This window comes from Paroedura picta, chromosome 2 (assembly GCF_049243985.1).
Source record: "Paroedura picta isolate Pp20150507F chromosome 2, Ppicta_v3.0, whole genome shotgun sequence".
NCBI classification, from domain to species: domain Eukaryota; kingdom Metazoa; phylum Chordata; class Lepidosauria; order Squamata; family Gekkonidae; genus Paroedura; species Paroedura picta.
Genome location: NC_135370.1, coordinates 101728159 through 101752600, shown reverse-complemented (window position 1 = coordinate 101752600; position 24442 = coordinate 101728159). Strand labels below are relative to the sequence as shown.

At 42.4% G+C, this 24442-nt stretch overlaps 1 protein-coding gene across 4 annotated transcripts in view; it reads left to right on the top strand.

The window, feature by feature from the left end:
* Positions 1–4269: 4269 nt before the first annotated feature.
* Positions 4270–24442, top strand: part of HIPK3 (homeodomain interacting protein kinase 3) — a 106295-nt gene continuing 86122 nt past the window's right edge. Inside the window, exon 1 of one of the 4 annotated variants that reach the window (XM_077321904.1) lies at positions 4270–4446. Coding sequence is in view for 1 of the 4 variants with exons in the window: in XM_077321903.1 (XP_077178018.1) it covers positions 5053–5065 (13 nt within the window). In the remaining 3 variants the exon portion in view is untranslated. Of the gene's footprint in view, positions 4447–4894; positions 5066–5091; positions 5667–24442 lie in introns of those variants that run through there. The other 3 variants (XM_077321903.1, XM_077321906.1, XM_077321905.1) reach the window with 3 other exon arrangements.

Sequence of the window (24442 nt, the reverse complement as noted above, 5' to 3'; positions counted from 1 at the left end):
GTTAGGTCCCCCCTCCTCTTCCCCTTTCCTCATTTTTCTGGAGGTCCACCTTTGCTATAATCCCGCTCCTAACTGCAATGCAGGGCTTGGAGCCTATCAGACATCTGTTCAGCAACTGCTGTGGTTTTTGTCTACTTTCTTGGACACTATACTTTTCTAAAGTGGGGTCTTATTTTTATCATTGCAATTTTAAAACAGCGGCGACAAATAAATCTTAAATATAAAAATAAAAATAAATAGATGATCTTATGGTGAGTTTGGGATGGTCTAGCGCAAAAACCATGAGAATACATGAGGATCCAAGTTTAGAAATGTTTTTGTTCTGTGGTGTTAGAATCATAGAATCATAGAGTTGGAAGGGGCCATACAGGCCATCTAGTCCAACACCCTGCTCTACGCAGGATCAGCCCAAAGCATCCTAAAGCATCCAAGAAAAGTGTGTATCCAACCTTTGCTTGAAGACTGCCAGTGAGGGGGAGCTCACCACTTCCTTAGGCAGCCTATTCTACTGCTGAACTACTCTGACTATGAAAGATTTTTTCCTGATATCTAGCCTATATCATTGTACTTGTAGTTTAAACCCGTTACTGCGTGTCCTTTCCTCTGCAGTCAATGTGAACAGCATCCTGCCCTCCTCCAAATGACAACCTTTCAAATACTTAAAGAGGGCTATCATGTCCCCTCTCCACCTCCATTTCTCCAGGCTGAACATTCCCAAGTCCCTCAAGCTATCTTCATAGGGCTTGGTCCCTTGGCTCCAGATCATCCTCTGTACCCTTTCAATTTTATCGCCGTCCTTCTTGAAGTGAGGCCTCCAGAACTGCACACAGTACTCCAGGTGTGGTCTGACCAGTGCCGTATACAATGGGATTATGACATCTTGTGATTTTGATGTGATGCCCCTGTTGATACAGCCCAAAATGGCATTCACCTTTTTTACCGCTGCATTACACAGCCTGCTCATGTTTAGTTTACAATCCACAAGTACCCCAAGGTCTCGTTCACACACAGTGTTACCTAGAAGCGTATTCCCCATCCAGTAGGCATGCTTTTCATTTTTCTGACCCAGATGCAGAACTTTACACTTATCTTTATTAAATTGCATCTTGTTCTCATTTGCCCATTTTTCCATTGTGTTCAGTTCTCCTTGAACTTTGTCTCTATCTTCTGGAGTTTTTGCCAGTCCTCCCAATTTGGTGTTGTCTGCAAACTTGATGAGTAGTCCTTCCACCCCCTCATCTAGATCATTAATAAATATGTTAAAAAGTACCGGACCGAGCCCTGAGGTGCCCTGCTACTCACCTCCCTCCAGTCTGATGAAACACCATTGACAACAACTCTTTTGAGTGCGGTTCTCTAACTATCTGAAAATCCAGATTGCAGTCCTTCAATTTATCTGTAAGAACATCCTGGAGAATCTTATCAAAAGCTTTACTAAAATCCAAGTAAACGACATCAACCGAATTTTCACGATCCAGCAAACCTGTCACTTGGTCAAAAAAGGAAACCAGGTTATTCTGACAGGACCTGTTGGAGACAAAACCATGCTGACTTCCTTGGATCACCAAATTGTCCTCCAGATGTTTGCACATCTCTCCCATTAATATCTGCTCCATTATCTTACCCACAACAGAGGTCAGACTCACTGGTCTGTAGTTTCCCGGGTCATCCTTACTCCCTTTTTTGAATATCGGAATAACGTTTGCTCTCTTCCAGTCCTCCGGGACATCTCCAGTCCTTAAAGAGGTCCCAGAGATGATGGACAAGGGTTGTGCAAGTTCTCCAGAAAGTTCTTTTAGCACTCTCGGTTGCATTTCATCCGGCCCAGGGGATTTGAACTCATCCAGTGCAGCTAAATGCCTCTCAACAACCTCTCTGTCCATGTCAACCTGCCACCCAGACACTATCCCTTGGCTGCCATCTCTAGATGTGCCTAAACCCTTTGACCTGTGGGAAAAACAGATGTAAAATAGGCCCTGAGCCTTTCTGCTTTCTATGCATCCTCCTTTAGAGTTTGTCCATCTGCACAGTCGGCCTATTGCCTCCTTTACTTTATGTTTGCTCCTCACATAACTGAAAAATCTTTTCTTGTTACAATAGGCTTCCCTGGCCAATCTTAGCTCACTCTCAGCTTTGGCCTTTCTAATGATTGATCTACAGTGCCTAGTAACCTGTAGGTACTCTTCTTTAGAGCTCTGTCCTTCCCTCCATTTCCTGAACATTTTCCTTTTCTTTCTTAGTTCCTCTTGAAGTTCTCTGTCCAATCAAATAGGCTTCTTAGAGCTCCTGCAGTGTTTTCGTGTTGTCCCGAAGGCATGGATCCATGATTTTTGTAGTGTATATTGTGACTATCAATATAATGAGTGCTCTCATGTTGAGTTTGGGGTCACCCATGCAAAACCCCTGAAGACCCAAGAGGATCTGTGCTTTGGAACCAAGTTTTGGCTCCCAGGTGTTGCCATGAAGGCATGGATATGTGATATTTGTAGTGTATTCTGTGGCTATAGATTTGATCTTATGGTGAGTTTTGGATAGTCTAGTGCAAAACCGCTTGAGAATCTATGAGGATTCATGCTTTGAAAGGATGTTTTTGCTCTGTGGAGTCGCCATGAAGGCATGTATCTGTCATTTTGGTGGTGATCTTATGGTGAGTTTGGGATTGTTGTTGTTGTCAGGTGCAAAGTCGTGTCCGACCCATTGCGACACCATGGACAATGATCCTTCCTGTCCTCTACCATTCCCCAGAGTCCATTTAAGTTTGCACCTACTGCTTCAGTGACTCCATCCAGCCACCTCATTCTCTGTCGTCCCCTTCTTCTTTTGCCCTCGATTGCTGCCAGCATTAGGCTCTTCTCCAGGGAGTCCTTCCTTCTCATGAGGTGGCCAAAGTATTTGAGTTTCATCTTCAGGATCTAGCCTTCTAAGGAGCAGTCAGGGCTGATCTCCTCTAGGACTGATTGGTTTGTCGCCTTGCAGTCCAAGGGACTCGCAAGAGTCTTCTTCAGCACCAGAGTTCAAAAGCCTCAATTCTTTGACGCTCAGCCTTCCTTATGGTCCAACTTTCACAGCCATACATTGCAACTGGGAATACCATAGCCTTGACTAAACGCACTTTTGTTGCCAGGTTGATGTCTCTGCTGAGTTTGGGATGCTGCTGTAGTGCAAAACTGAAGATCCACATATTTCAATGTTTTTGCCCCACTATAGCCCCACAACACCATGGATGTGTGATTTTTGTGATGTTGTCTATATTCTAAGACATGGTCTATTTTGTTTCAATGTAAAAATTATATGAATTCATGAGGATCAATGCCTCAGATCCACATTTATTGGTCTCTGTAGTGCCCCCAAATTTGGGATCCATTTTCTTTATGGTCCATTCCCTATCCTGTGATTTGATACTAGATTTGTTAAGAGTTCAGTTTTTAAAAGTGGTGGATGTATGAGGATCTGTGTAGAGCCGACCTGCACTTTCTTCAGCTAAGAGACACTCATAATGGATATGGATACGAGCCAATGGCGCCTGTATACCAACATTACAAAAAGACTGAAGCAAGAACAGATTTAAACCACGGATGAAACACCCACAGTCGACGTTGTGTTATTGTCCCAAAACAGCAAGAAGTGCACAACCTGTGGGCTGTATACAGATCTGGAAATAGCTTTGCTTTTGGCGGCAATCGTGTAGTTTACCCGGAAGTTAGCGTGGCAAAACGAGGACTTACTCTTGGGCAAACTTGCCTGCATTGGTTTCGATCGTGTACGCAAACGCCAGCATTCTGAGTACAGCGGACGCCATTCGCTTCTTTTTCGCTCACATTCTCGTCGCCAGGCATGGCCCTGCAAACGAAGCAAAAGCCGCTCCTTTCCTGTTGACGGAGGCGGGTTTAGAGCTCTAATTGCTGCCAGGAGGCAGCAAGAACCAGCCGGTGGCGCTACAGCTGCGGAAGAGGGCGGCTGGCGGAGGCTCGTCAGGAGGGCCCGCAGGCTGGAAACGGAACCCAGACATGTCGGAACGGGGCTGACGCTTCCTCACGGCCCAGGAGCGAGGTGGGCGGTGGCAACGACTCCAACCACCACGGACGCCCCTGCGCTCACTGCCCTTAGGCCCCGCGGGGAGAAGAGCGGGAACAGCAGAAGTGGGCGGTGGCCGCGGAGGAGGAGGAGGCGGCGGCGGCAAGCGCGGTGGCGGGCTGGGTCCCTCCTCGGGAAGATGAGGCGGAGGCCTGAGGAGCTGAGAGGGCTGAGCAGGGGCGCTTTCCTCTCAGCCGCCAGGGCAAGATGGCAGCGGCCAAGGAGGCGGCGGCAGCAGCAGCAGCGGGGCAGCAGCAGCAGCCAGAGGCTGAGCCCGGCCTGAGAGGCGCCTCCTGGTAGAAGCGCTCCGGACATGCCGAGGGCGGCGGCAGCGAAGGCAGCGGGGACTGTAGCGCTGCCGGATCTGTGAAGGTGAGAGACTGGGAGGATGTCAGCCAGCCAGCCAGCCAACCTGCACGACCCGTCTTCTTTTCCTCTCCTCTCCTCTCCTCTGGCGAAGTTGATCCACCTCCTTTTCCTTGCTTTTTGCTTAGGAAGTTGTTGGGAACAAAATTGGTGCTTAATAAGGAAAAACAAAGCAAGCAAACAAAAAACAAACAAAAACCAACCTAGGAGGATTATTTTTTCCCTTCACCCCTGAACTCCAGTGGATTTTTTAAAAACGCCTTTCTTTTGCGTAAGGCCCCGGGTGTCCATAAATATAGGGCTTTCTTCGAAGATTGGGTTTGGAATGTGGAGCAGAGTTCATTTGGTTGCCCCTTGTCTGGTACTATAGTGGAGGTTGAGTTTTCAGGAAGGGTTAGAGAGTTCCCATGCAGGCTGACCCTATGCGTGTTGACTCGGAAGCAGATCCCACTTGGACTTTGTTCCCAAACAAAAATGCATGGCCTTGCTGCCTTAAAGAGCGCGGAATTACTTACTGGGGCTTAATCTCAGCCACCCGGGACGCATGAAATAGACGTATTGGGTCTGCAAGCATGCACAGACTACTTGGTATTTCAGCTCGAATAGCCCACAATGAGTCTCTGGGGTGAGCATGGATTTCAAAGTTGGTCTGAAGCCTGGCGTTTTTCTAAAAACTATGCCGGCTAAGGCATTTAGTCCTCCCTTTCCGACACACAGTAAATAAGATTTAAAATCTGGTATGGAGCGATATCACTAATTTGGGGAAACTTCTGTTCAACACTGTTGCCTCCCCCTCACGCGAGGGGGGGGGCATAGAGGCTTGTCGCCAACAGAAATGAAAGCAAGCGGTAGTGTATATAAATGGTATAATCCTATTTCATACAACCCTCGCGTGCATTTTGGAAGCGTTTTCTCCCTCCAGGAACCAGAATTTTCGCTTCTGTTTCCTCCCCTCACCTCCCCGCCCCGTTTCATTATACACTCGCTAGATGAGCCTGTTCGGCTTGTGTAAAACTAACCTTTAGGATCCCTGCGCCTGAAAGAAGATATGTGACACGACTGCTCCGCTTGCAACTTGCTAGGGCAGCAGGAAGGCGTGGTCGCTGAGTACTCTCGTTACCAGGGATTATTGCTTCCCTTTGGGACTCGGAGGTAATTTGCAAGTGTAGTTTTGTGAAAGTAATGTCTATTTCCACGTCAGAGGGGGAAAAAGCTAACTGAAAATGGTATGTTGAACCATCTGGTGCTGTGGATTATTCAAATTTAGGATTACTTTAAACTGTTGTTAGATTTAACAATAAGGGTTTAGCATTCGGATTTTTGAAATTTGTATGTTGTATGTTGTATTACGAAAAAGCTATTAAAAGGTTACTCTTTGGGTTGTCTTGACACTTACGGTTGTAGTGTTGTTACTCAGTGGTCCAGTTAGTTGGATTGCCTTATTTATGAAGTTAGGAAATGTTGCATTTTATTTTTTATTTTAAAGAGACCTATTAGGTAAATATTTATGTTGCAACTTCTGTAATTTAAAAAATATTGTTAGGTGTCAGGAATACTGTTTTCAAAAGGACTGATAAACAGATTATAAAATCTATTTTTTGAACAACTAGTCATCTGAATTAACTTTTGAGAGGCAGCTTGTGCATGTTATGTAGGCTAGATGTTGAGTTCTCTTGGCTGGAGATGGTGGTGTCTTATTCTAATGTGCCTCCTGAAACTGGATACATGGCTATGTGTGTAGCTAATTTTGTAGTTGCATTTATATTAAGCTATGACTATGCCCTAAAAGCTATATAAAGTGTGCTCTTCATCATTGACACTTTTTTTTCTGTTGTGTTAGGCTTAATGCTTTTAAAAAACAAACAAAACAAAGACAGTGGTCGTAGACTTCTCCTGTATATCCTTCAACAGGTAGTTCAAGCTTCTCATGGACTACTGCAGTTTTACTTCTCATAAAGACAAAAATCTTGAAGTTGGTTTATATACCTGCTTATAAGGGTATTTTAAAAAGTTGTGTGGAATATAGTTATGATTTTAATTAAGTTCCCTAGGTATAATGATCATTGTTTTAATTATGAGTAGATTAGAAATGTTTTCATAATATATTTGGAAACTTTGTTCTTTTGATGAGCTTTCCATTGAATACTGTTTTAAAATCAGTATGGTGATAACTCCACAGAATTACTGAAGTTCCCAATTCCAATGAATGTGTCATCAAACAGACAGATTAAGAAGCTTGTAACTAGGTCAGGGCTCTGGCATGTAGAAGTGTAATGAGTATATCAATGAGTCAAGAGTTCTTCAGAGATGACTATTCTATGGAAATATATTACATTGATTGTAGACACAGTGCAGTCCTGGGCACACTGCAGAAACGCCATTTAACAGTGGGATTTACTTCTGAATACATAGGTTTGCTTCATAAGGGTTAACTACATGGTGATCTGCATTTATAATCTGCATGTAAGAGATACAGTCATCGTTGTTTGGGGTAATTAAACACCTTATGTGTTAAGCTTTAAACTGTTATCTAATGTTATCAAAAACTTGAGTTCGATTGCACTGTTATTGTGATAAGCTAATATAGGAAAACTTCTTGGTAGGTAGAATTTTTGGCTGGAACAGCAAAAATAATTAACTTTTATACTTTGCACATTACTTACTGTATTAAGGAGAAGTGCTACCTGAAGTCTAAGCTAATTTCATTGGTTATACACTGGTTTTTTTTCCCACTAGTCAGCTCTTTGAGGCATCTTCTGTCATATGTAGTTTAGTCTAATTGTCCTCATAATTACATCCAGCCAAAAGATATGCTATAGGTGAACTGAAATTGGAAGCCCTTGGGCCTAAACTGATGACCTTATGAGTCCTGGATGGAATCACATTTGTTAACCTAAAAATGCAGAATATTTTTAACTCTGTAATTCAGTTTCCTAAATAACCAAAGATAAAAATGATTGTTATAACAACTAAAACTTAATAATGTATGAACAAATAGGTCCATTATCCTGCCTACACATATTAATCCAAACATGTAGTTGACTTGTGCTATAAGAGTTCTATTTGCTTAGAAAGGTGAGCAGTAGTGAAATTAATCATTTCTGTCTGACACTTTCTGAGAAAGCCAACCTGGTGCCGTGGTTAGGAACACCGACTTCTAATCTGGCAAGCTGAGTTTGATTCCCCACTCCCCCACATGCAGCCATCTGGGTGAACTTGGGCTCGTCACATCACCAGTTAAGCTGTTCTGACTGAGCAGTGATATCAGGGCTCTCTCAGTCTCACCTACCTCTCAGGGTGTCCATTGTAGGGAGAGGAAAAGGAAGGCGATTGTTCGCGGCTTTGAGGCTCCTTCTGGTAGAGAAAAGCGGCATATAAGAACCAATTCTTCTTCAAGGATATAAATTAACATCACACATTTGAAAACTGAATAAGTAATGACTGGTTGTTAGTGGGTAGAGGACTGTTTATGTAATGGAAATGCTGCTTGACATTCACACCGTTACAGTTGTTGCAATACATAGCTATTGTGTCATATTTATTATGCTTGATAGTAAAAAAATAAAATGTTTCCCACCTTTATCTTACTGAAGAAAAAACAGAGTAAAACAGTTGTCTTGCATACACACTTAGAACCGCTTGGGGAGCATGAACAGGGAAAATATTAGAATTCTCTTAATGGCCTGTGAACTTTACAAAGTGGACTTGAACTCTGGCAAGATTTGAATTTAATGGCAACTGTTATGTAACCATGTTCCTTCTCACTCTTCATTAAAAGCTTCACTGTTTGAGGCAAACCACAGTTTGTCATAAAATCTAAACAATCCAAACCAGGATTAAGCCATGAATGGAAATTTTTGGTTTTTAAGTCTTGTATGACGGGGTGGGAGTATGTTTTTCATTTCCCAGGCTCTTTCTTTTAATGACAAAATGTGGTTACTACAACTCAACAATGCCAGTGTATGTAATAGAGTTTCATGGATAGAGGTTAAAATAACTGTAGATTGTGTGAATTCAAATTTAATCTTAATCCATAAAGATTAGTACTGCTTTGTAAATTACATTGGTGTGATTTAAACTTTAAATACAGTTTTTATATACTTTGCACAGTGTCAGCAAAGTAGTGGCTGAGTGTTGGGATCTTCGTCTCAGTCTCCCAACTTCATTTGTAAAGTACACACACACACACACACACCCGGTCACAAATCTAGTTCTTGACTAGTCCTTTTCCAAATCTCAGCAGATTCCAGAAGCTTTCCAAGCAGTTTATTCCATTGTCAAACTGTTCTTGTTATGAACTCTGATAATATAACTTTGCAAAAATTATTTTGCCTGCCCTGTTGAAATGCTTTATTTCTGTTTCCCTCCTTTTAATGTAAGCCATTGCTATTTGTTTTGTCTTTCTCTTTTAAATTAGGAAACAATTATGTCATTCCCTAATTATCTTCTCAATTCTAAGTCACCTAGTACTATTATTTTCCAAGTAATAGGTCAGTACATTATTCTGGTTAACAGAATCTAAAATTAGCATTAGCTGGTTGTGCCTCAGCATCACAACTTGATTAGCTTCCTATTGCTCTGAACTGTAGAAGAATATTAATGGATTATAGTTTGTGGCAGTTACCTGATCTGTATTTTTTCAGAACACTTGAAAAATGTCATTTTTCTAGTAAAGCGTTGTTCAGGTAATTTATTATGTGCCTTTGAGAAATATAAAGTTGGAGAAAATAAGGAAATGTGTTGTTAAAATGCTATGTTGTGCCTGAATACAAGGAAAGTTGTGAAATGTTTCAAGGAAACTAAGGTTATGTGAAAAAAGCAGGGTAAAAATGCTCTTGGTAAATAAAGAACTGCTTGGAGTAGCCAAGAGGAAAGGTTAAATGTCTGTGTTGAATTGATGATCCTGAACATGTGCTCTAATATATTTGCTTGCAGTGCTGGAACAATGTTGAGTTTTGTTGTGTTTCAGTAGCAGAGCAGCTGAGACATCTTATTTTTATGCTGCAACAACTCTAGGATTGTAAATCTACTAAAGTCCACCGCTGTTGGTGCTTGTTTGCTTTCACAGTGCACCAGACATTTTTGTATTTTATAACATGCTTTTCAGCTTGCTTGGATTGGAATTTATCTGCTTTAGCTTGCCTCAAACTGCTTTCCCTGCAGCAAAAGCGGAGGCAGGTACAACAGGCCTAGACTGGAGCATATGTTGGAAGATTCCTGTTGTTACTCACCTGTAGAAAATTTATTTTGCCAACAGGCGTATCTCTCTTGCTCAAAGTATATTTACAAAAAGAAATTGTGGTTGTACCTAAAAGTTTCTCCTCTTTATTATTGAAGATGATAAACCTAGAAACAATCCCTCCCAACTGAAAACATTTATCTGGTGATCTAATTTACTGACAAGCTGCTATTTATGAGATTGCCCATATAGTTTTCATAAATGTACCGTTGAGTTAGAAAATAAGGCTTTGTGCTATTTATGTATAGGTTTTGGAAAGCTTGAACCTCAATAAGGGAAAAACCTGTGTAAGGTCAATGAATTTTTTTTGCCACATCTTCTCATTATTATCAGTACTAATATACTGGCATTACATAACAATTCTGCAAATTTTTGCTGCTTCAGCTGGAAAGTAAAATAGTATTTCTATTTCACATAAAACTACATACAGAATTTTATAATATTCAGTATTGTATATTAACACAGAGCTAGTGTACTCTTCCTGTGCTCAATATAGTTAATCAAAATTGTTTTACACCATTATAATGTTTTGAATATAACTTTACCATTCTTTTAATAAGATTCAAAAATAAATTCTGAAGGAGAAGCTTGAACCCCATCCTTGCCATCTGTTCTTCCTTTCCTTTCCCTCCTCCCTTGTAAGGAAGTGTAGTAGAGCTGGGGTGTTTTGTCATGGTGAACTAAGTGTGATATGAGAGGTATGTGTAGTGAAGGGCAAAAAGAATTCTTGATGGATGGTGTGGCTTTTATCACTGTATATTGAGTTGGCTGTTGTAATGGCCTCAGTTAAGGCTAAGCAGGATACCATTTTCTACCTTAGAATGTTTTATTTCTTTAGATTTTTATACCACCCTTCCATACGGCTCTGGGGGGACCAGCAGATGTTGTTGGGTCCATTGGACTCAAGCAAATGCCTGATGGAACACCCATTTGGAAAGGAATCATACTCCAAATGTGTAGCTAGCTCCTGATGCCTTAAAAGCAAAATAAGTTTGTGTTTTACCTTGTTGGGTTACTTTTTATTTTTGTTTCTCCTGAGTTAATGTACAGAAAGTATTTTAATTCAATAAGAAAATAAATAACCAACCTAGGTGGCTGCACTCAGGAGTTGACAAATAGCAGGGAAGGCAGAGCTGCTAAATCCTTTCCTTACAGGCTATTTTTCCATAGAGCCATCCTAAGCTGTAGCTTTTGCAGCTTTCCCCCCATGGATGGAAAACCATATGAAGCTCATACCATTGTTCCATCTAGCTCAGTATTATATACTATGACTGGCAACAGCTTTCAAATGTTTTCCCCTGTCATCTGAGATGTTTTAACTGAGGATGCCAGTGATTAAACACTGGGAATGCTTGCATGCAAAGCATGTTTTTATTCATTCCTCTGCTCTGATTGCAGCTTCTCATAGCTGCTTTTTTGAGAGACTATTCTGTACATTTTGCATGGAACATTTATTTTCTCCTTTAGAGTAAGGGCAGGAGAAAGATGCATATCTAGAAAGTGCAGCATGGCAATCCTGTCAGAGCATTTATAGCTATGCCAACATGAGTGTTGCTATGTCTATACTTATACTAACATGGGTGGAACCTCAGTCACTGTATTGTGGTCTTGTCTGTAATTCTTTAGCATGCTCCCCCACCCCACCCAACAGTTGGACTGTTTGTACACTGGAGGCTTCACATCAGGCTGCAGGCTGGAATTTGAGTTGGGGCTGGTTGCCCTGCCTCTTTCTGCTCCCACATGGGGGAACATTTGGCCTGGTGCATGTCATCCACCCAGGATTTGTGCTCCCATACGGAAGCCGGGGCAGCGAAGTTCCCAGTGTGGATACAGTCTGAGTTCTTGTGATAACTAATGATGTATTGTGACTTTGAGCCAGTGTGGTGTAGTAGTTAGGATGCTATGCTAGGTTCTGGGGGATCCATGTGCAAATCCCCGCTCTTCCATAGATGCTTCTTGTGTGACCTTTAGGCCAGTAACACTCTCTTAGCTTTACCTACCTCACAGGGTTGCTGTGATGATAAAACAGAGGAGAGTGATCAGTGTATGCTGTTTTGCATCCCCATAGGTGGAAGTAAAAAGGTAAAGGTATCCCGTGTGCAAGCACTGGGTCACGTCTGACCCTTGGGGTGACGCCCTCTAGCATTTTCATGGCAGACTCAATGCGGGGTGGTTTGCCAGTGCCTTCCCCAGTCATTACCATTTACCCCCCCCCCCCTAGCAAGCTGGGTACTCATTTTACCGACCTCAGAAGGATGGAAGGCTGAGTCAACCTTGAGCCGGCTGCTGAGACGGAACTCCCAGCCTCATGGACAGAGATTTCAGACAGCATGATGAAGCAGATATTAAAGGGAGCAATCTGCAAACATTTGGAGGACAATTTGGTGATCCAAGGAAGTCAGCATGGATTTGTCTCCAACAGGTCCTGTCAGACCAACCTGGTTTCCTTTTTTGACCAAGTAACAGGTTTGCTGGATCTTGGAAATTCGGTTGATGTCGCTTACTTGGATTTTAGTAAAGCTTTTGACAAGGTTCCCCATGATGTTCTGATGGAGTGCAATCTGGATTTTGAGATAGTTAGGTAGATAGGGAATTGGTTAGAGAACTGCACTCAAAGAGTTGTTGTCAGTGGTGTTTCATCAGACTGGAGGGAGGTGAGTAGCGGGGTACCTCAGGGCTCGGTGCTCGGCCCGGTACTTTTTAACATATTTATTAATGATCTAGATGAGGGGGTGGAGGGACTACTCATCAAGTTTGCAGATGGCACCAAATTGGGAGGACTGGCAAATACTCCAGAAGATAGAGACAGAGTTCAAGGAGATCTGAACACAGTGGAAAAATGGGCAAATGAGAACAAGATGCAATTTAATAAAGGTAAGTGTAAAGTTCTGCATCTGGGTTAGAAAAATGAAAAGCATGCCTACTGGATGGGGGATACGCTTCTAGGTAACACTGTGTGTGAACGAGACCTTGGAGTACTTGTGGATTGTAAACTAAACATGAGCAGGCAGTGTGATGCAGCGGTAAAAAAGGCAAATGCCATTTTCCGCTGTCTCAACAGGGGCATCACATCAAAATCACAATATAGTCCCATTGTATACGGCACTGGTCAGACCACACCTGGAGTACTGTGTGCAGTTCTTGAGGCCTCACTTCAAGAAGGACGTAGATAAAATTGAAAGGGTACAGAGGAGGGCGACGAAGATGATCTGGGGCCAAGGGACCAAGCCCTATGAAGATAGGTTGAGGGATTTGGGAATGTTCAGCCTGGAAAAAAAAGAGGCTGACATAATGGCCCTCTTTAAGTATCTGCAAGGTTGTTACTTGGAGGAGGGCAGGATGCTGTTTCCGTTGGCTGCAGAGGAAAGGACGCATAGTAATGGGTTTAAATCCGTGGTCCCCAACCACCGGGCCGCGGCTCCCTCTCCCCGCCCCACCCCCCGCAGTAAGAAACTTCCCAGGCTGCAAGCTTGCGGCCCGGCAAGCTTCTTACTGTGGGGGGGAGGGAAGCAGGGCCGCGCACGCGCGGCATGTACAGCCGGGCAATCGCCCTCCTTGCTGCTACCGGTCCGCAACCTGTAAAAGGTTGCGGACCACTGGTTTAAACTACAAGTACTACGATATAGGCTAGATATCAGGGGGAAAAAATTCACAGTCAGAGTAGTTCAGCAGTGGAATAGGCTGCCTAAGGAGGTGGTGAGCTCCCCCTCACTGGCAGTCTTCAAGCAAAGTTTGGATACACACTTTCCTTGGATGCTTTAGGATGCTTTAGGCTGATCCTGCGTTGAGCAGGGAGTTGGACTAGACGGCCTATATGGCCCCTTCCAACTCTGTGATTCTGTGATTCTGTACTGAGGTCTTAAATTCAGTACAGTATAATTGTTCTTGGCTGGTCTTGTAGCACTTGGCTAGATGAAGATATCACCCAGCACTATTTCAGAAATAAATACACATGTATTTATATTCTGCTTGTTCTCACCCTGTGGCAGCATTAGTTTTAAAGCGATGGTCTTTCAGTATGAAGGAGTGATTAGGGGAAAACAGTGCAGGGAAAAGTAAATGGCAGAAAATAGATGTGTATGGTTAAAACTAAAAGCAGGCCCCATTAGAGTTTACATGTACATTCAGCGGATATAGAATTTGAACACTAGACAATAGAGAATAAATTAAGTCTGACAAGGTCTGTCACATGATTTAAAAGCAGAGGTTGAGTTTTTATGAAAGCTACTAGAATAATGTATTTGTCTATAATCCTTAACACGCCCGCGGACTAAATAATTCGTTAAGCCCTCGGCGGGAGGGCTTTGTCCGTGATGAGGAAGGGGCCTGATTGGCCCCTTCCTCCAGACAGACCATCGGCAGGCTCGAAGCACCTGCCGATTGGCCCGGCCGATTCCCAGCCTGCTGAAGGAAGCAACCGCGCGGCTCGCAGTTGCTGCCCGGCGGCCTGACGCGGTGAGAGGCGCAAAGCGCCTCTCGCCACTTCAGGCCGCCCACAAAGGGAACCCCCGGCAGCCGCGTGGAGCGCGGCTGCCGGGGGCTCCCTACCCAACGGCCTGATGCAGTGAGAGGCGCTTTGCGCCTCTCGCCGCGTCAGGCACCCGACAAACTGAGCCCCTGGCAGCCGCGCTCCGCGCGACTGCCGGGGGCTCCCTGGTCTAGCGCCCGCTGTATTTAGATACAGCGGGCTTGATTACTAGTTTGTCATAACGCCTATCACTTCAAAGGCAATACTTCATTCAGAAAAGGTACACAGCCTATAATTTCATAGTCTGATGCTTTAGGAGTAATGTCTGTGACTATATCCTTTTGCAATATCATCAAAATGTATCTACTTTCCACTCAGAGGCATAAATTCTAGAAAATTGTAAAAGGGTACTGAAGTAGATCATAGTAGTTATGGTACATGTGTGTTCATACTAGCAACTATTGAAAAGGCCTGAACAGCTCACAGAGTAATTTAGTAGCACAGTGACACCTTCATATACTCTCCTTATGTATTAGAAGGCTATGAACTCTTGCAGAGCAAATTTACTCAGCAATCTCACTTGCATGCTATCTGATGTCCAAGCCTATTTGAACCCTAGCCAGCCTGAGTAGCAGAGTTAGGCACCAAGTTTCTTGAATAGTCTGTTGAGCGCTCACCTCTCAGTGAGGTGAGTGCTTGCTGCTCTCCAACAACCTCAGAAGTATTTGAGTAGTTGCAGGTGAGTTTCTTGCAGTACAGTAGTTTTTCTCAGGTTTCCTGTACAGCCTTTTATATTTGCTAATAACTGGTCTACTAATAATGCACTAGTGTGTACAGGTAAGGGTTTTTTATTTGGGGGGTGAACAACAGAATATTAAATACTTCAGTTTAATCAACATAATGGTTTTATGACCATTAAAAATCATAGTATAAGTTCTAGGAAAACAAAATATCATCAGTATAGCTAATTCTCAACATGGTCCCATCTCTGGAGACTGGACTATGAACAAACAAGTTTTTTGTTGTTGTTAGGTGCGAAGTCGTGTCCGACCCATCGCTACCCCATGGACAATGATCCTCCAGGCCTTCCTGTCCTCTACCATTCCCCGGAGTCCATTTAAGCTTGCACCGACTGCTTCAGTGACTCCATCCAGCCACATCATTCTCTGTCATCCCCTTCTTCTTTTGCCCTCAATCGCTCCCAGCATTAGGCTCTTCTCCAGGGAGTCCTTTCTTCTCATGAGGTGGCCAAAGTATTTGAGTTTCATCTTCAGGATCTGGCTTTCTAAGGAGCAGTCAGGGCTGATCTCTAGGACTGACCGGTTTGTTCGCCTTGCAGTCCAAGGGTCTCGTAAGAGTCTTCTCCAGAGTTCAAAAGCCTCAATTCTTTGACGTTAGGCCTTCCTTATGGTCCAACAAACAAGTTTTCCCTCTATAAATCCAAGAAAAGCTTGAGGTTTGCAGAAAAATCTGAATTAAAAAAAAATCTTTGGGGGTTTAAGCACACTAATATAAGCAGTAGTATCTCTGCCTTTAAGAAGTAGTGTATAGTATAGTATAGTATAGTATAGTATAGTATAGTATAGTATAGTATAGTATAGTATAGTATAGTATAGTATAGTATAGTATAGTATAGTATAGTATAGTATAGTATAGTATAGTATAGTATAGTATAGTATAGTATAGTATAGTGAGGGCTCAGGGCGGTTTACAGAAAAAAATACAGATAACATGGTAACAGATGATAACATTAACATTATAACAGTAATAACTTAACAACATCATAACAATAACATTATAAAATAGAAATTGCAAGAGCCTCAGCTCAACTCTTACTGGGACCCAGTGGGTAAAGCCGATTAGTGTCAGTCGTAGGGGGGTAGCTTGGGGGCCAACTGGAAGAGGTGGTTTGGGTCGACCTCAACCAAATGCCGGGCAGAGGAGCTCCCTTTTGCAGGCCCTGTGGATCTGTTTAGGTATAGTCAGGTCCCTGATCTTCTCTAGGAGCTCGTTCTACCAGATGGGGGCCAGAATGGAGAAAGCTCTGGACCTGGTTGAGGTCAAGCGGGCTTCCTTGGGGCCAGGGACCACCAGGAGGTTGGATGTAGTAGAGCGCAAGGATCTTTGAGGACTGTAGGTGGAGAGGCGGTCCCTCACGTATACTGGGCCCAGACCGCATATGGCCTTAAGGGTGATATCCAATACCTTAAGCCTGATCCAGAATTCAACTGGAAGCCAGCACAGTTGCTGGAGGATGAGCCGGATGTGGGACCTCCGAGGTGTTGCTGTGAGGACCCTGGCAGCCGCGTTTTAAAGGACACAAGTATTCTAAAAGATATTTTAATAAAATACTTCATAGCTCAAAGAGATCTCATTATAGAGTATGGATTATTTATTTATTATAAATTCTAACTTTATAATTTGAGATAATACATTCATAATATTTAAGAATATTTTTATCTACTAAATAGAATTGGAAGATACTATTAGGTAAGTCTAGAATACACCATCAGAGATGTTTAGTTGTACAGAATCACAGAATCATAGCGTTGGAAGAGGCCATACAGGCCATCTAGTCCAACCCCCTGCTCAACGCAGGATCAGCCCAAAGCATCCTAAAGCATCCAAGAAAAGTGTGTATCCAGCCTTTGCTTGAAGACTGCCAGTGAGGGAGAGCTCACCACCTCCTTAGGCAGCCTATTTCACTGCTGAACTACTCTTAATGAATTCCCCCCCCCCCGATATCTAGCTTATATTGTTGTACTTGTAGTAAAGTGGTCCCAAAGATGATGGACAAGGGTTCTGCTAGTTCTCTGGAAAGTTCTTTGAGCACTCTCGGGTGCATTTCATCCGGCCCAGGGGATTTGAACTCATCCAGTGCAGCTAAATGCCTCTTGACAACCTCTCTGTCCATGTCAACCTGCCACCCAGACACTATCCCTTGGCTACTGCCATCTCTAGATGTGCCTAAACCCTTTGACCTGTGGGGAAAAACAGATGTAAAATAGGCGCTGAGCCTTTCTGCTTTCTCTGCATCCTCCGTTAGAGTTTGTCTATCTGCACCCAACAGTTGGGCCTATTGCCTCCTTTACTTTACGTTTGCTCCTCACATAACTGAAAAATCTTGTCTCTAGAAATAAGACTGTATTGAAAGTATTAAAATACTCATAACATTAACTAGAATCAGTTCTGAAAGAGAAAAAAAAGTAGATATGAACATTAATTTTATTTTGGGGTGGGGTGTTCCACTATTAAACACAGCCAGTTTGAATCAGGGGAGAAACTGCTATCCATTAAAGTTAAAATATGTCCAAAATTATATTGTCTATTGCTAAACAAACAGGGAATACTTAAATTTGTTGCTTACTATAAAGGTCCTTACTTGTCTCAGGATTTAATGGGGGGGGGGAGGTTAATGCACCTATGTTAACTGTAGTTGATAGTCAAAAGTTTTCTGATGATTAAAAGGAATACCTGTAATGGCAGTAGGCCATAAAAGAGACTGAGTTTGGGAATGTTTTCAAAATGAAGATATTTTAAAAAGTACTTAAAGATTTCAAAATATTTATTGTTTAAAAATGTTCAGTGTGGAACCTTCTAAAACGAAGCTTACAACCAACAAGATTTTTTACATAGAAGACCATGATTTAATAATCTTTGATTAATGATTTCTATCAACTTAAATTAATTCTCCCCTGGATTGGGATGTATGTAATAGTATATAGCATTTGATATAGCTTGTTAGACTACCTCCGGGTAACTGATTTTATTTTAAACTCATTATTTCCTTTGAGTGCTATGATTTTGAGCGAGCACTATACAGCTTTTTTGTTGCGTACCAACTTATTACCTTGTGGCAAAATAAAACAAATGAGGATTGTGTTATCAGTCATATTAGTATCATATGATCAAATCAGCACTATAGTATGAATAACAGGATTGTGCTTTTCTAAGTTCTTTTGGGATGCATAACTCTTAGAAATGATCAGGCCCTTTAGACTGTGTGCCTATCATAATTTCTGGGAGGGAGGGGTAATGCTCATTTGAGTTCATTTTATTGTTGTTCAGAGAGTATTTTTTGTTTGATGGGTATAGCTCAGTGGTAGATGGCATGTTTTGCCTATAGTTTTAGTCCCTTTCATTTCTGTCTACTTTGAGTAATGGAATTGAGTGATTTTTTGAAGGCCTAAGGCAGAGGAAATCACTGTTGGATGGCTAGATGGACCATTGGTTGGAGTTTAATACAGCTTCTTATGTACAGTTACTTTGATCTTCTAAATCTAAAACTGTTTCACATTAATACAATTCACAGTCATGGAATCAAAGAAATAAACAAATTCATTTTAATGAACTTTTAGTAGAGTTTCTCAGGTGCAATAATACTTGGATTAATTTGGAAATACTCCCTGGGTGAATATAGCCATTCATGATAACTGGAGAGTTGGACTTTTTATCAGAATGCATAGAATGCTGTACAGTTTTGTTGTCTTTTATTTATTTTTCCATTTATACCCAATCCTTCTGTGAAGGTTCAGAGCAACTTACTGAAGATTTAAAATATGTTGTAGATCAAGTATTAGAGTTTAAAATTTTTACATTGGTAATTAAAATTAAACACGCAGCCCCATTGGTTCAAAACCTATAGTCTCTGCCTCTTTAAGAAGAACTTTTAGATGCTTAGGACATGGTTGCTTGTATTGTAGTAGATAATGTCCCCAAAATACAGCCACTTAAAGTTTGCTTTCTGCGAACAACAATAAAAATAAAAGGACCTGAGTACTTAAAAAAATCTGAATTTTGCAGTTGAGGTTCTTCTGTTTTGTTTTTTGCTTTTACTCCAAGCCCATTTAACCATCTAATTCATTGACCATCTATTATGCCCATAGATATTAACTGCTCCAAATAGGATGGAAAGTCTCTGTTTTTTATTTTATAGTTATAAATCAGTAGGAGTGGAGGCTATAGGTTAGCTAGGGTGGGACACTGGGTAGATGGAAAGTTGAGGTGGATGCTACATTTTGGAGCACACTGGGTTGATACTTTAATTGAGCTAGCGACTATGATCCCAGGATCTTTTTCCTTCTCAGTCTCAGCAAGTTCATACATCATTTAGCCCAGCGTTTGGTAACCTTCTGGCTTCCGCGGCCCGCTGCTCTTGGGTAAGGGGAGAGGGCGGCCCGGGGCCCCACACATGTGTGGAAGCCCCAGTGCAAACGCTCATACGCGGACTTGCCATGCGTGCGCGTTTGCGTCCGGCGGGGGCGCAAATGTGCACATGCAGCAGTCCGCGCTTGCGCGTTTGCGCCACTGGCATGCCAGTGGCCGTGGCTCCCTCTCCCTGCCCCTCCAGGCCGCGAGCAAATCGGCCGACAAAACAGCCGATTAGCTTGCGGCCCGGCAAGCTTCTCTTCCCCTCCCCCTCCCGCAGCGAGAAGCTTGCCCGGCTGCAAGCTAATTGGCTGCTTTGGAGGCTAATTTGCTCGTGGCCTGGCGAGCTTCTCACTGCGGGGGGGGGGCGGGAAGAGGGAGCTGCGGCCCGGCACCAAGGCCTTCACGGGCCGGCGCTGGGCTGCGGCCCGGGGGTTGGGGACCATTGATTTAGCCTATACTAAATATTAAGCCATATTTATCTGTGGTATAGTTGTCTTAGTATTCTTCCATGCTTTAGAAGCAATAACAGTATAGACAAGAGTTCCTGCTTCTGCAGAATATGAAATCTTTTGAATTCTTTCACTGATCACCTAATAGAAGAAAAAATTATAGTACTTTGTAATGTGTAATCTTTACTAAAATGCTGTGTTGAACAGTTTCCTTATGTGCTTATTGATAATACGAAAGACCTGCTGTATCCGAGCAGTGTCTTATCCAGTCCACCATCTTGTTTGCCATGTTGCCTGACCATCTGTTACTGAACACCAAAGCATTGCAGTTCCCTAGTATCTGGCATACTGGTTTCCAACATGGAAACCTCATTCATCCTATGTGCTGTACATAATATGAAACTCCATCATGTCTTCATCCATCTCATTTGGCTTTTTTCTCCAAATGGAAAACATTTGTCTTGTCTCACTGGGAAAACATTCCTGCTTGATCATTTTAGTTGCCCTTTTCTGCACCTTTCCAGTATCCGTTTTGAGATGGATCAATTAGAACTGTAAACAGTTTTTGAAACTTGACCTCACCATGTATGTGTACAGTGTAGTGTCATTATAACATAATCCATAGCATAGAATTTGTTTTTCCCATCTAAGTTAAGTTTTTGTCAAGCTAGCTTTAGTCGCTATCAGTTCTGATTCTATCAGTTTGTATATATAAAGTTTAGGATTCTCCCCCACCATGTGCATTACGCAATTCTGTTTTTATTTATGCTCATTTGTACTAATATTGCCTATGCACTCAATTTGGAGAGATTACCTTGGAACACAACTGCAATGTTTGATACTTTCCTATTTGTAGCACAATGGTCTACAGGAAGATGCCCAGGTGGAATCAGCAGATCTGTCTATTCTTGTCTGGTCCATTTTGGGCACTGCTGCTGCTATACTTGTGTAGTCTAGTTCCAGTGTGGGAGTCATATAGTCAGCTCATAAGTCCTAGTAATTGCACTTCATGGGGTCACTACCGTACAGACAAGTGAACAAATATTTGTTGCATAGAACATAGCTGGTATAGTACTATCCCATGTTAACAACCACAAACATGTTGATGGAATACTAAAGTAGATTTCTAACTCAGGTGAAATATCCTTTGGATTAGCCTCAGGATTAGTTTCTTCTAATCTTAGAAATCTTAGAAAATTCTTTTTTGACAAGTATATTATTATTGAAAATAAATGTAGAAATAAGGTTCAGTGTTGCTTTTACTGTGTATCATTGTCAGGTTTTGCATATTAGGATTACTCATCATGATCTGCAACACCTAGTCATGACTGATTTAATGTAAATCTAGTAAATGTTTTTTATGTTTTGTGTAGTTCAAAACATTGATGCCTTTATTTTGATGCATATTGGTCTGTTATGTAAGTTAGTATTCAGTAAGGGAAATGATACAGTCACAGTTAATAATTAATGGTGGTCAAGTTTGGAACAGTTTGTACTTTTCAAGGTTGTTGCAAAGTGTGCCAAGATTGTTATGGCTAAATAACTTTATGTGCTAGAAGAAGAAAACTATAGTCAGTCTTTGCTTCTTTTGTGTACCTAACTAATAAATAATAAGAACATATGGAGAAAAATATTTATATTTCTGTATAAGTTTTAAGAAGAAGTATCATGTGCAGTTTTTTTTAAGGAAAACAAGAGATACTGAGCATTTGCTCATTTGATGTTGTAGAAACTAGAAAGTGGTGAATCCATTTATTCTTGGAATTTGGTGTGTTGCAATCAATTTCTAATCCGTTAGACTAAATAATACTCAGATCTGTAGAAATAGAAAAACCCCCTTCTCCTCATCCATGGGATTGAACAATCCATGATTATTCCTACTGCAAATAGATTTACATTCCTTGTTTTATTGAGGGTTAGGGATTATCAGATGACTGAAGGCTGTGAGACGGTGTGTGAATGGGATTTGATTCCCCACTCATCCACATGCAGTCACCTAGGTGACCATTGACCAGTCACAGTTCTTTCAGAGCACTGTCTTCCCCACCTACCTCATAGAGTGTCTATTGTGGGGAGAGGAAGGGTAGGTGATTATAACCCATTTTGAGACTCTTGGGTAGTAAAAAGCAGAGTACACAAACCAGCTCTTCTTCTAATGTGGGGGGCATCATCTGGGCATGGAATTGGAGTCAGCTGTGAGTGGTAGTTGTGAGTTTCCAGCACTGTGCAGCGTTTTTGATTAGATGATCCTGGAAGTCCGCTCCAACTCTATTATTCTAATAGGAAAAAAATATATAGACAAGACATATCCATGTAGCTATACAATGTGCAGGTGTTACTGTATGAACACTGGAAGCTTTAAAACAAAGCTGGATTAATAGAATTGCTCAGTACCAGGAGACGTAGATACATCGGGCATATTAGAAAACAGGTGGAACTATAGAATCAGTGGCACATAGTTTTTCATTAATATAAAATTTATTAATTTGTGGTGTTTTATGTTTGGAGGCAATCTGTAAACCGCTCCTGTGGAGCAGTAAAAATAAAACAGTTAAGGGAATTGTGGGTGGAGAAAGGGGCAGGTTGAGTCTGTGATAAAAACTCGGAGGGGCCAATCGGTAGCCGAGTGTCACTCTGGGGCCAAGTGGCCAATGGAGAGCATGGCTCCCCATTGGCCACTTGGCCTGTCCTGGACTCGAAGGTGAGGGGGCCGGGGGAAGAGGTGAAGCCGGGATGTTGGGCAGGGATGGGGGTGGGAGAAAGGCTTCGCTGCGACAAAAAGAACAGGCCCGCCGCGTCGGGGACGCGGTGGCCCTTCTGTCGCCGCGCTGAAGCTGGGACCTTGGGGGAGGGGTTGAGGAAAGGGGGTGGTGGGGATACCGCGGCGGAGGGGCCCACAAGGAGCCCTGCAAGCCCCCCAACCCCACCAGCGCCCATGCTAGCGCCCATTGTATTTCAAAATACAATGGGCTTTGCCCTTAGTACAGTTGATAATCCGGAAAATGTAAGATACTATTAACTGGAATTACCAGTTCCAAAAAGTAATATGCTACTGGGAACATATGAATACAGGAAAATAATCCAAAGAGAAATTGAAGAATATCATCCACTGCTACAATTATATTAAATGGTTAAATGTATAATTAAGTTGCAATTAAGAGACAAATCTTTTTAAAAATTGTGTCTTAGAACAGTAGTCGTGGAACGAAGAATGAGATGACCTTTGATTTAATTGCTTGGTGGTACCTAGGACTTCGTACGAAGTGTGTTGTCAAACTGATTAGAAATAGTGTCTGCTGTTCTATCAAATTCAGCATAGATGCAAACAGAAGGTTGCTCAGAAAGTCTAGCACAATCACAGCTTCAAGGGAGTAAACTTTTCAAATAAGCAGATTAATTAAAAAGAGACTAAAAAGGAGTCAGCAGAGTTAAATATATTCATGATTTGGCAGGCAGTTTAATACCTTGTATATTACTGTAATGAATATTGATTACATGCTTGTCATTGTTACCCCATGTTGTAAATGTTCTGTATGCCTCAAAGTGGGTTCCTATTAGCTTAACAGAAAACTTCCCCACAGTGCCATTGAAGTGAAGGGTCTATGACCCAGTGATAGGGCATCTGCTTGGAATGCAGAAGGTCCCAAATTTGATTATTTGCATTTCCAATGAAAAGGACTGGGTAATAGGTGATGTAAAAGTCCTCTCCTGAGACCCTGACGATTCTTTCAAAACAATACAGACCTTGATGGACCTATGGTCTGTTTTAGTACAAGGCAGTTTCCTTCATGTGAGGAATTAGGTCTTTGATTTCTGCTGAGAGCTAAAGGGGAGTCAGAATGCAGGATTCTTCCTTGCAGTTTTGGAGGAGAATGGTGAGCAATGCTGAACCTGAAGTAGGGAATCTGAGTGTAATGGAGGAAATTCTCTCTCCCTTGGGCCTGTGAAACAAGGTGGGTTGTGCCATTGGAGGATATGCCTGCAAGCTGGGAAGAGTGGGTCTGATTCCCTTCTCTTTCACATGCAGCCAGCTGATGGTCTCTGGGCCAGTCATAGTTTCTCTCAGAACACTCTTAGGCTCACCTACCTCAGAAAGTCCCTTTTCTGGAGAGCGAAAAGGAAGGTGATTGTAAGCCATTTTGAGATAGCGGTATAAAAAACAACTCTCCTTCCTCTTCATCTGTGAACAAAAGGCAGTCTGGTTCTTCGTAATCTGTTTTCAATGACAAGCTTCTTGCAGCCATCAGAACCAAACTGCCAGCTGATGAAGGATCTCCTGCTGGGTAAATTTTGCTGTGTACTCAGGAAAATATGTGGTATCGATGATGGGGAACAGGAACCAAGTTTCAACTGATTGTAGGGATCAGCTGGAAGATGGGTTTTTCTGAACTCCCAGCTTGGAAAGTTTGGGTAAAGAACACAGGAACAATCTTCCTATCCTATGTAGCCCAAGCTGACAGATGGGGAAGGGGGAGAGGATTAATTCCTCCCTCAACTGAGTATTTGGTCTAGGAACGGCTCCAGGTCCTCCTCTCCCCACCCCCATATGACAGCTTTGACTGCAGGAGCAATCTGTTTGTATTTTTTGTAGGCCAAGCTCGGGGCAGGGGGAGGAGAAGCAGAGGTTTTTTTTCCTGTCCCCAGATTCTCAGTTTGGAATGCTGGGGAGAGGGGAGGGGATTGTTCCTGTTCTGT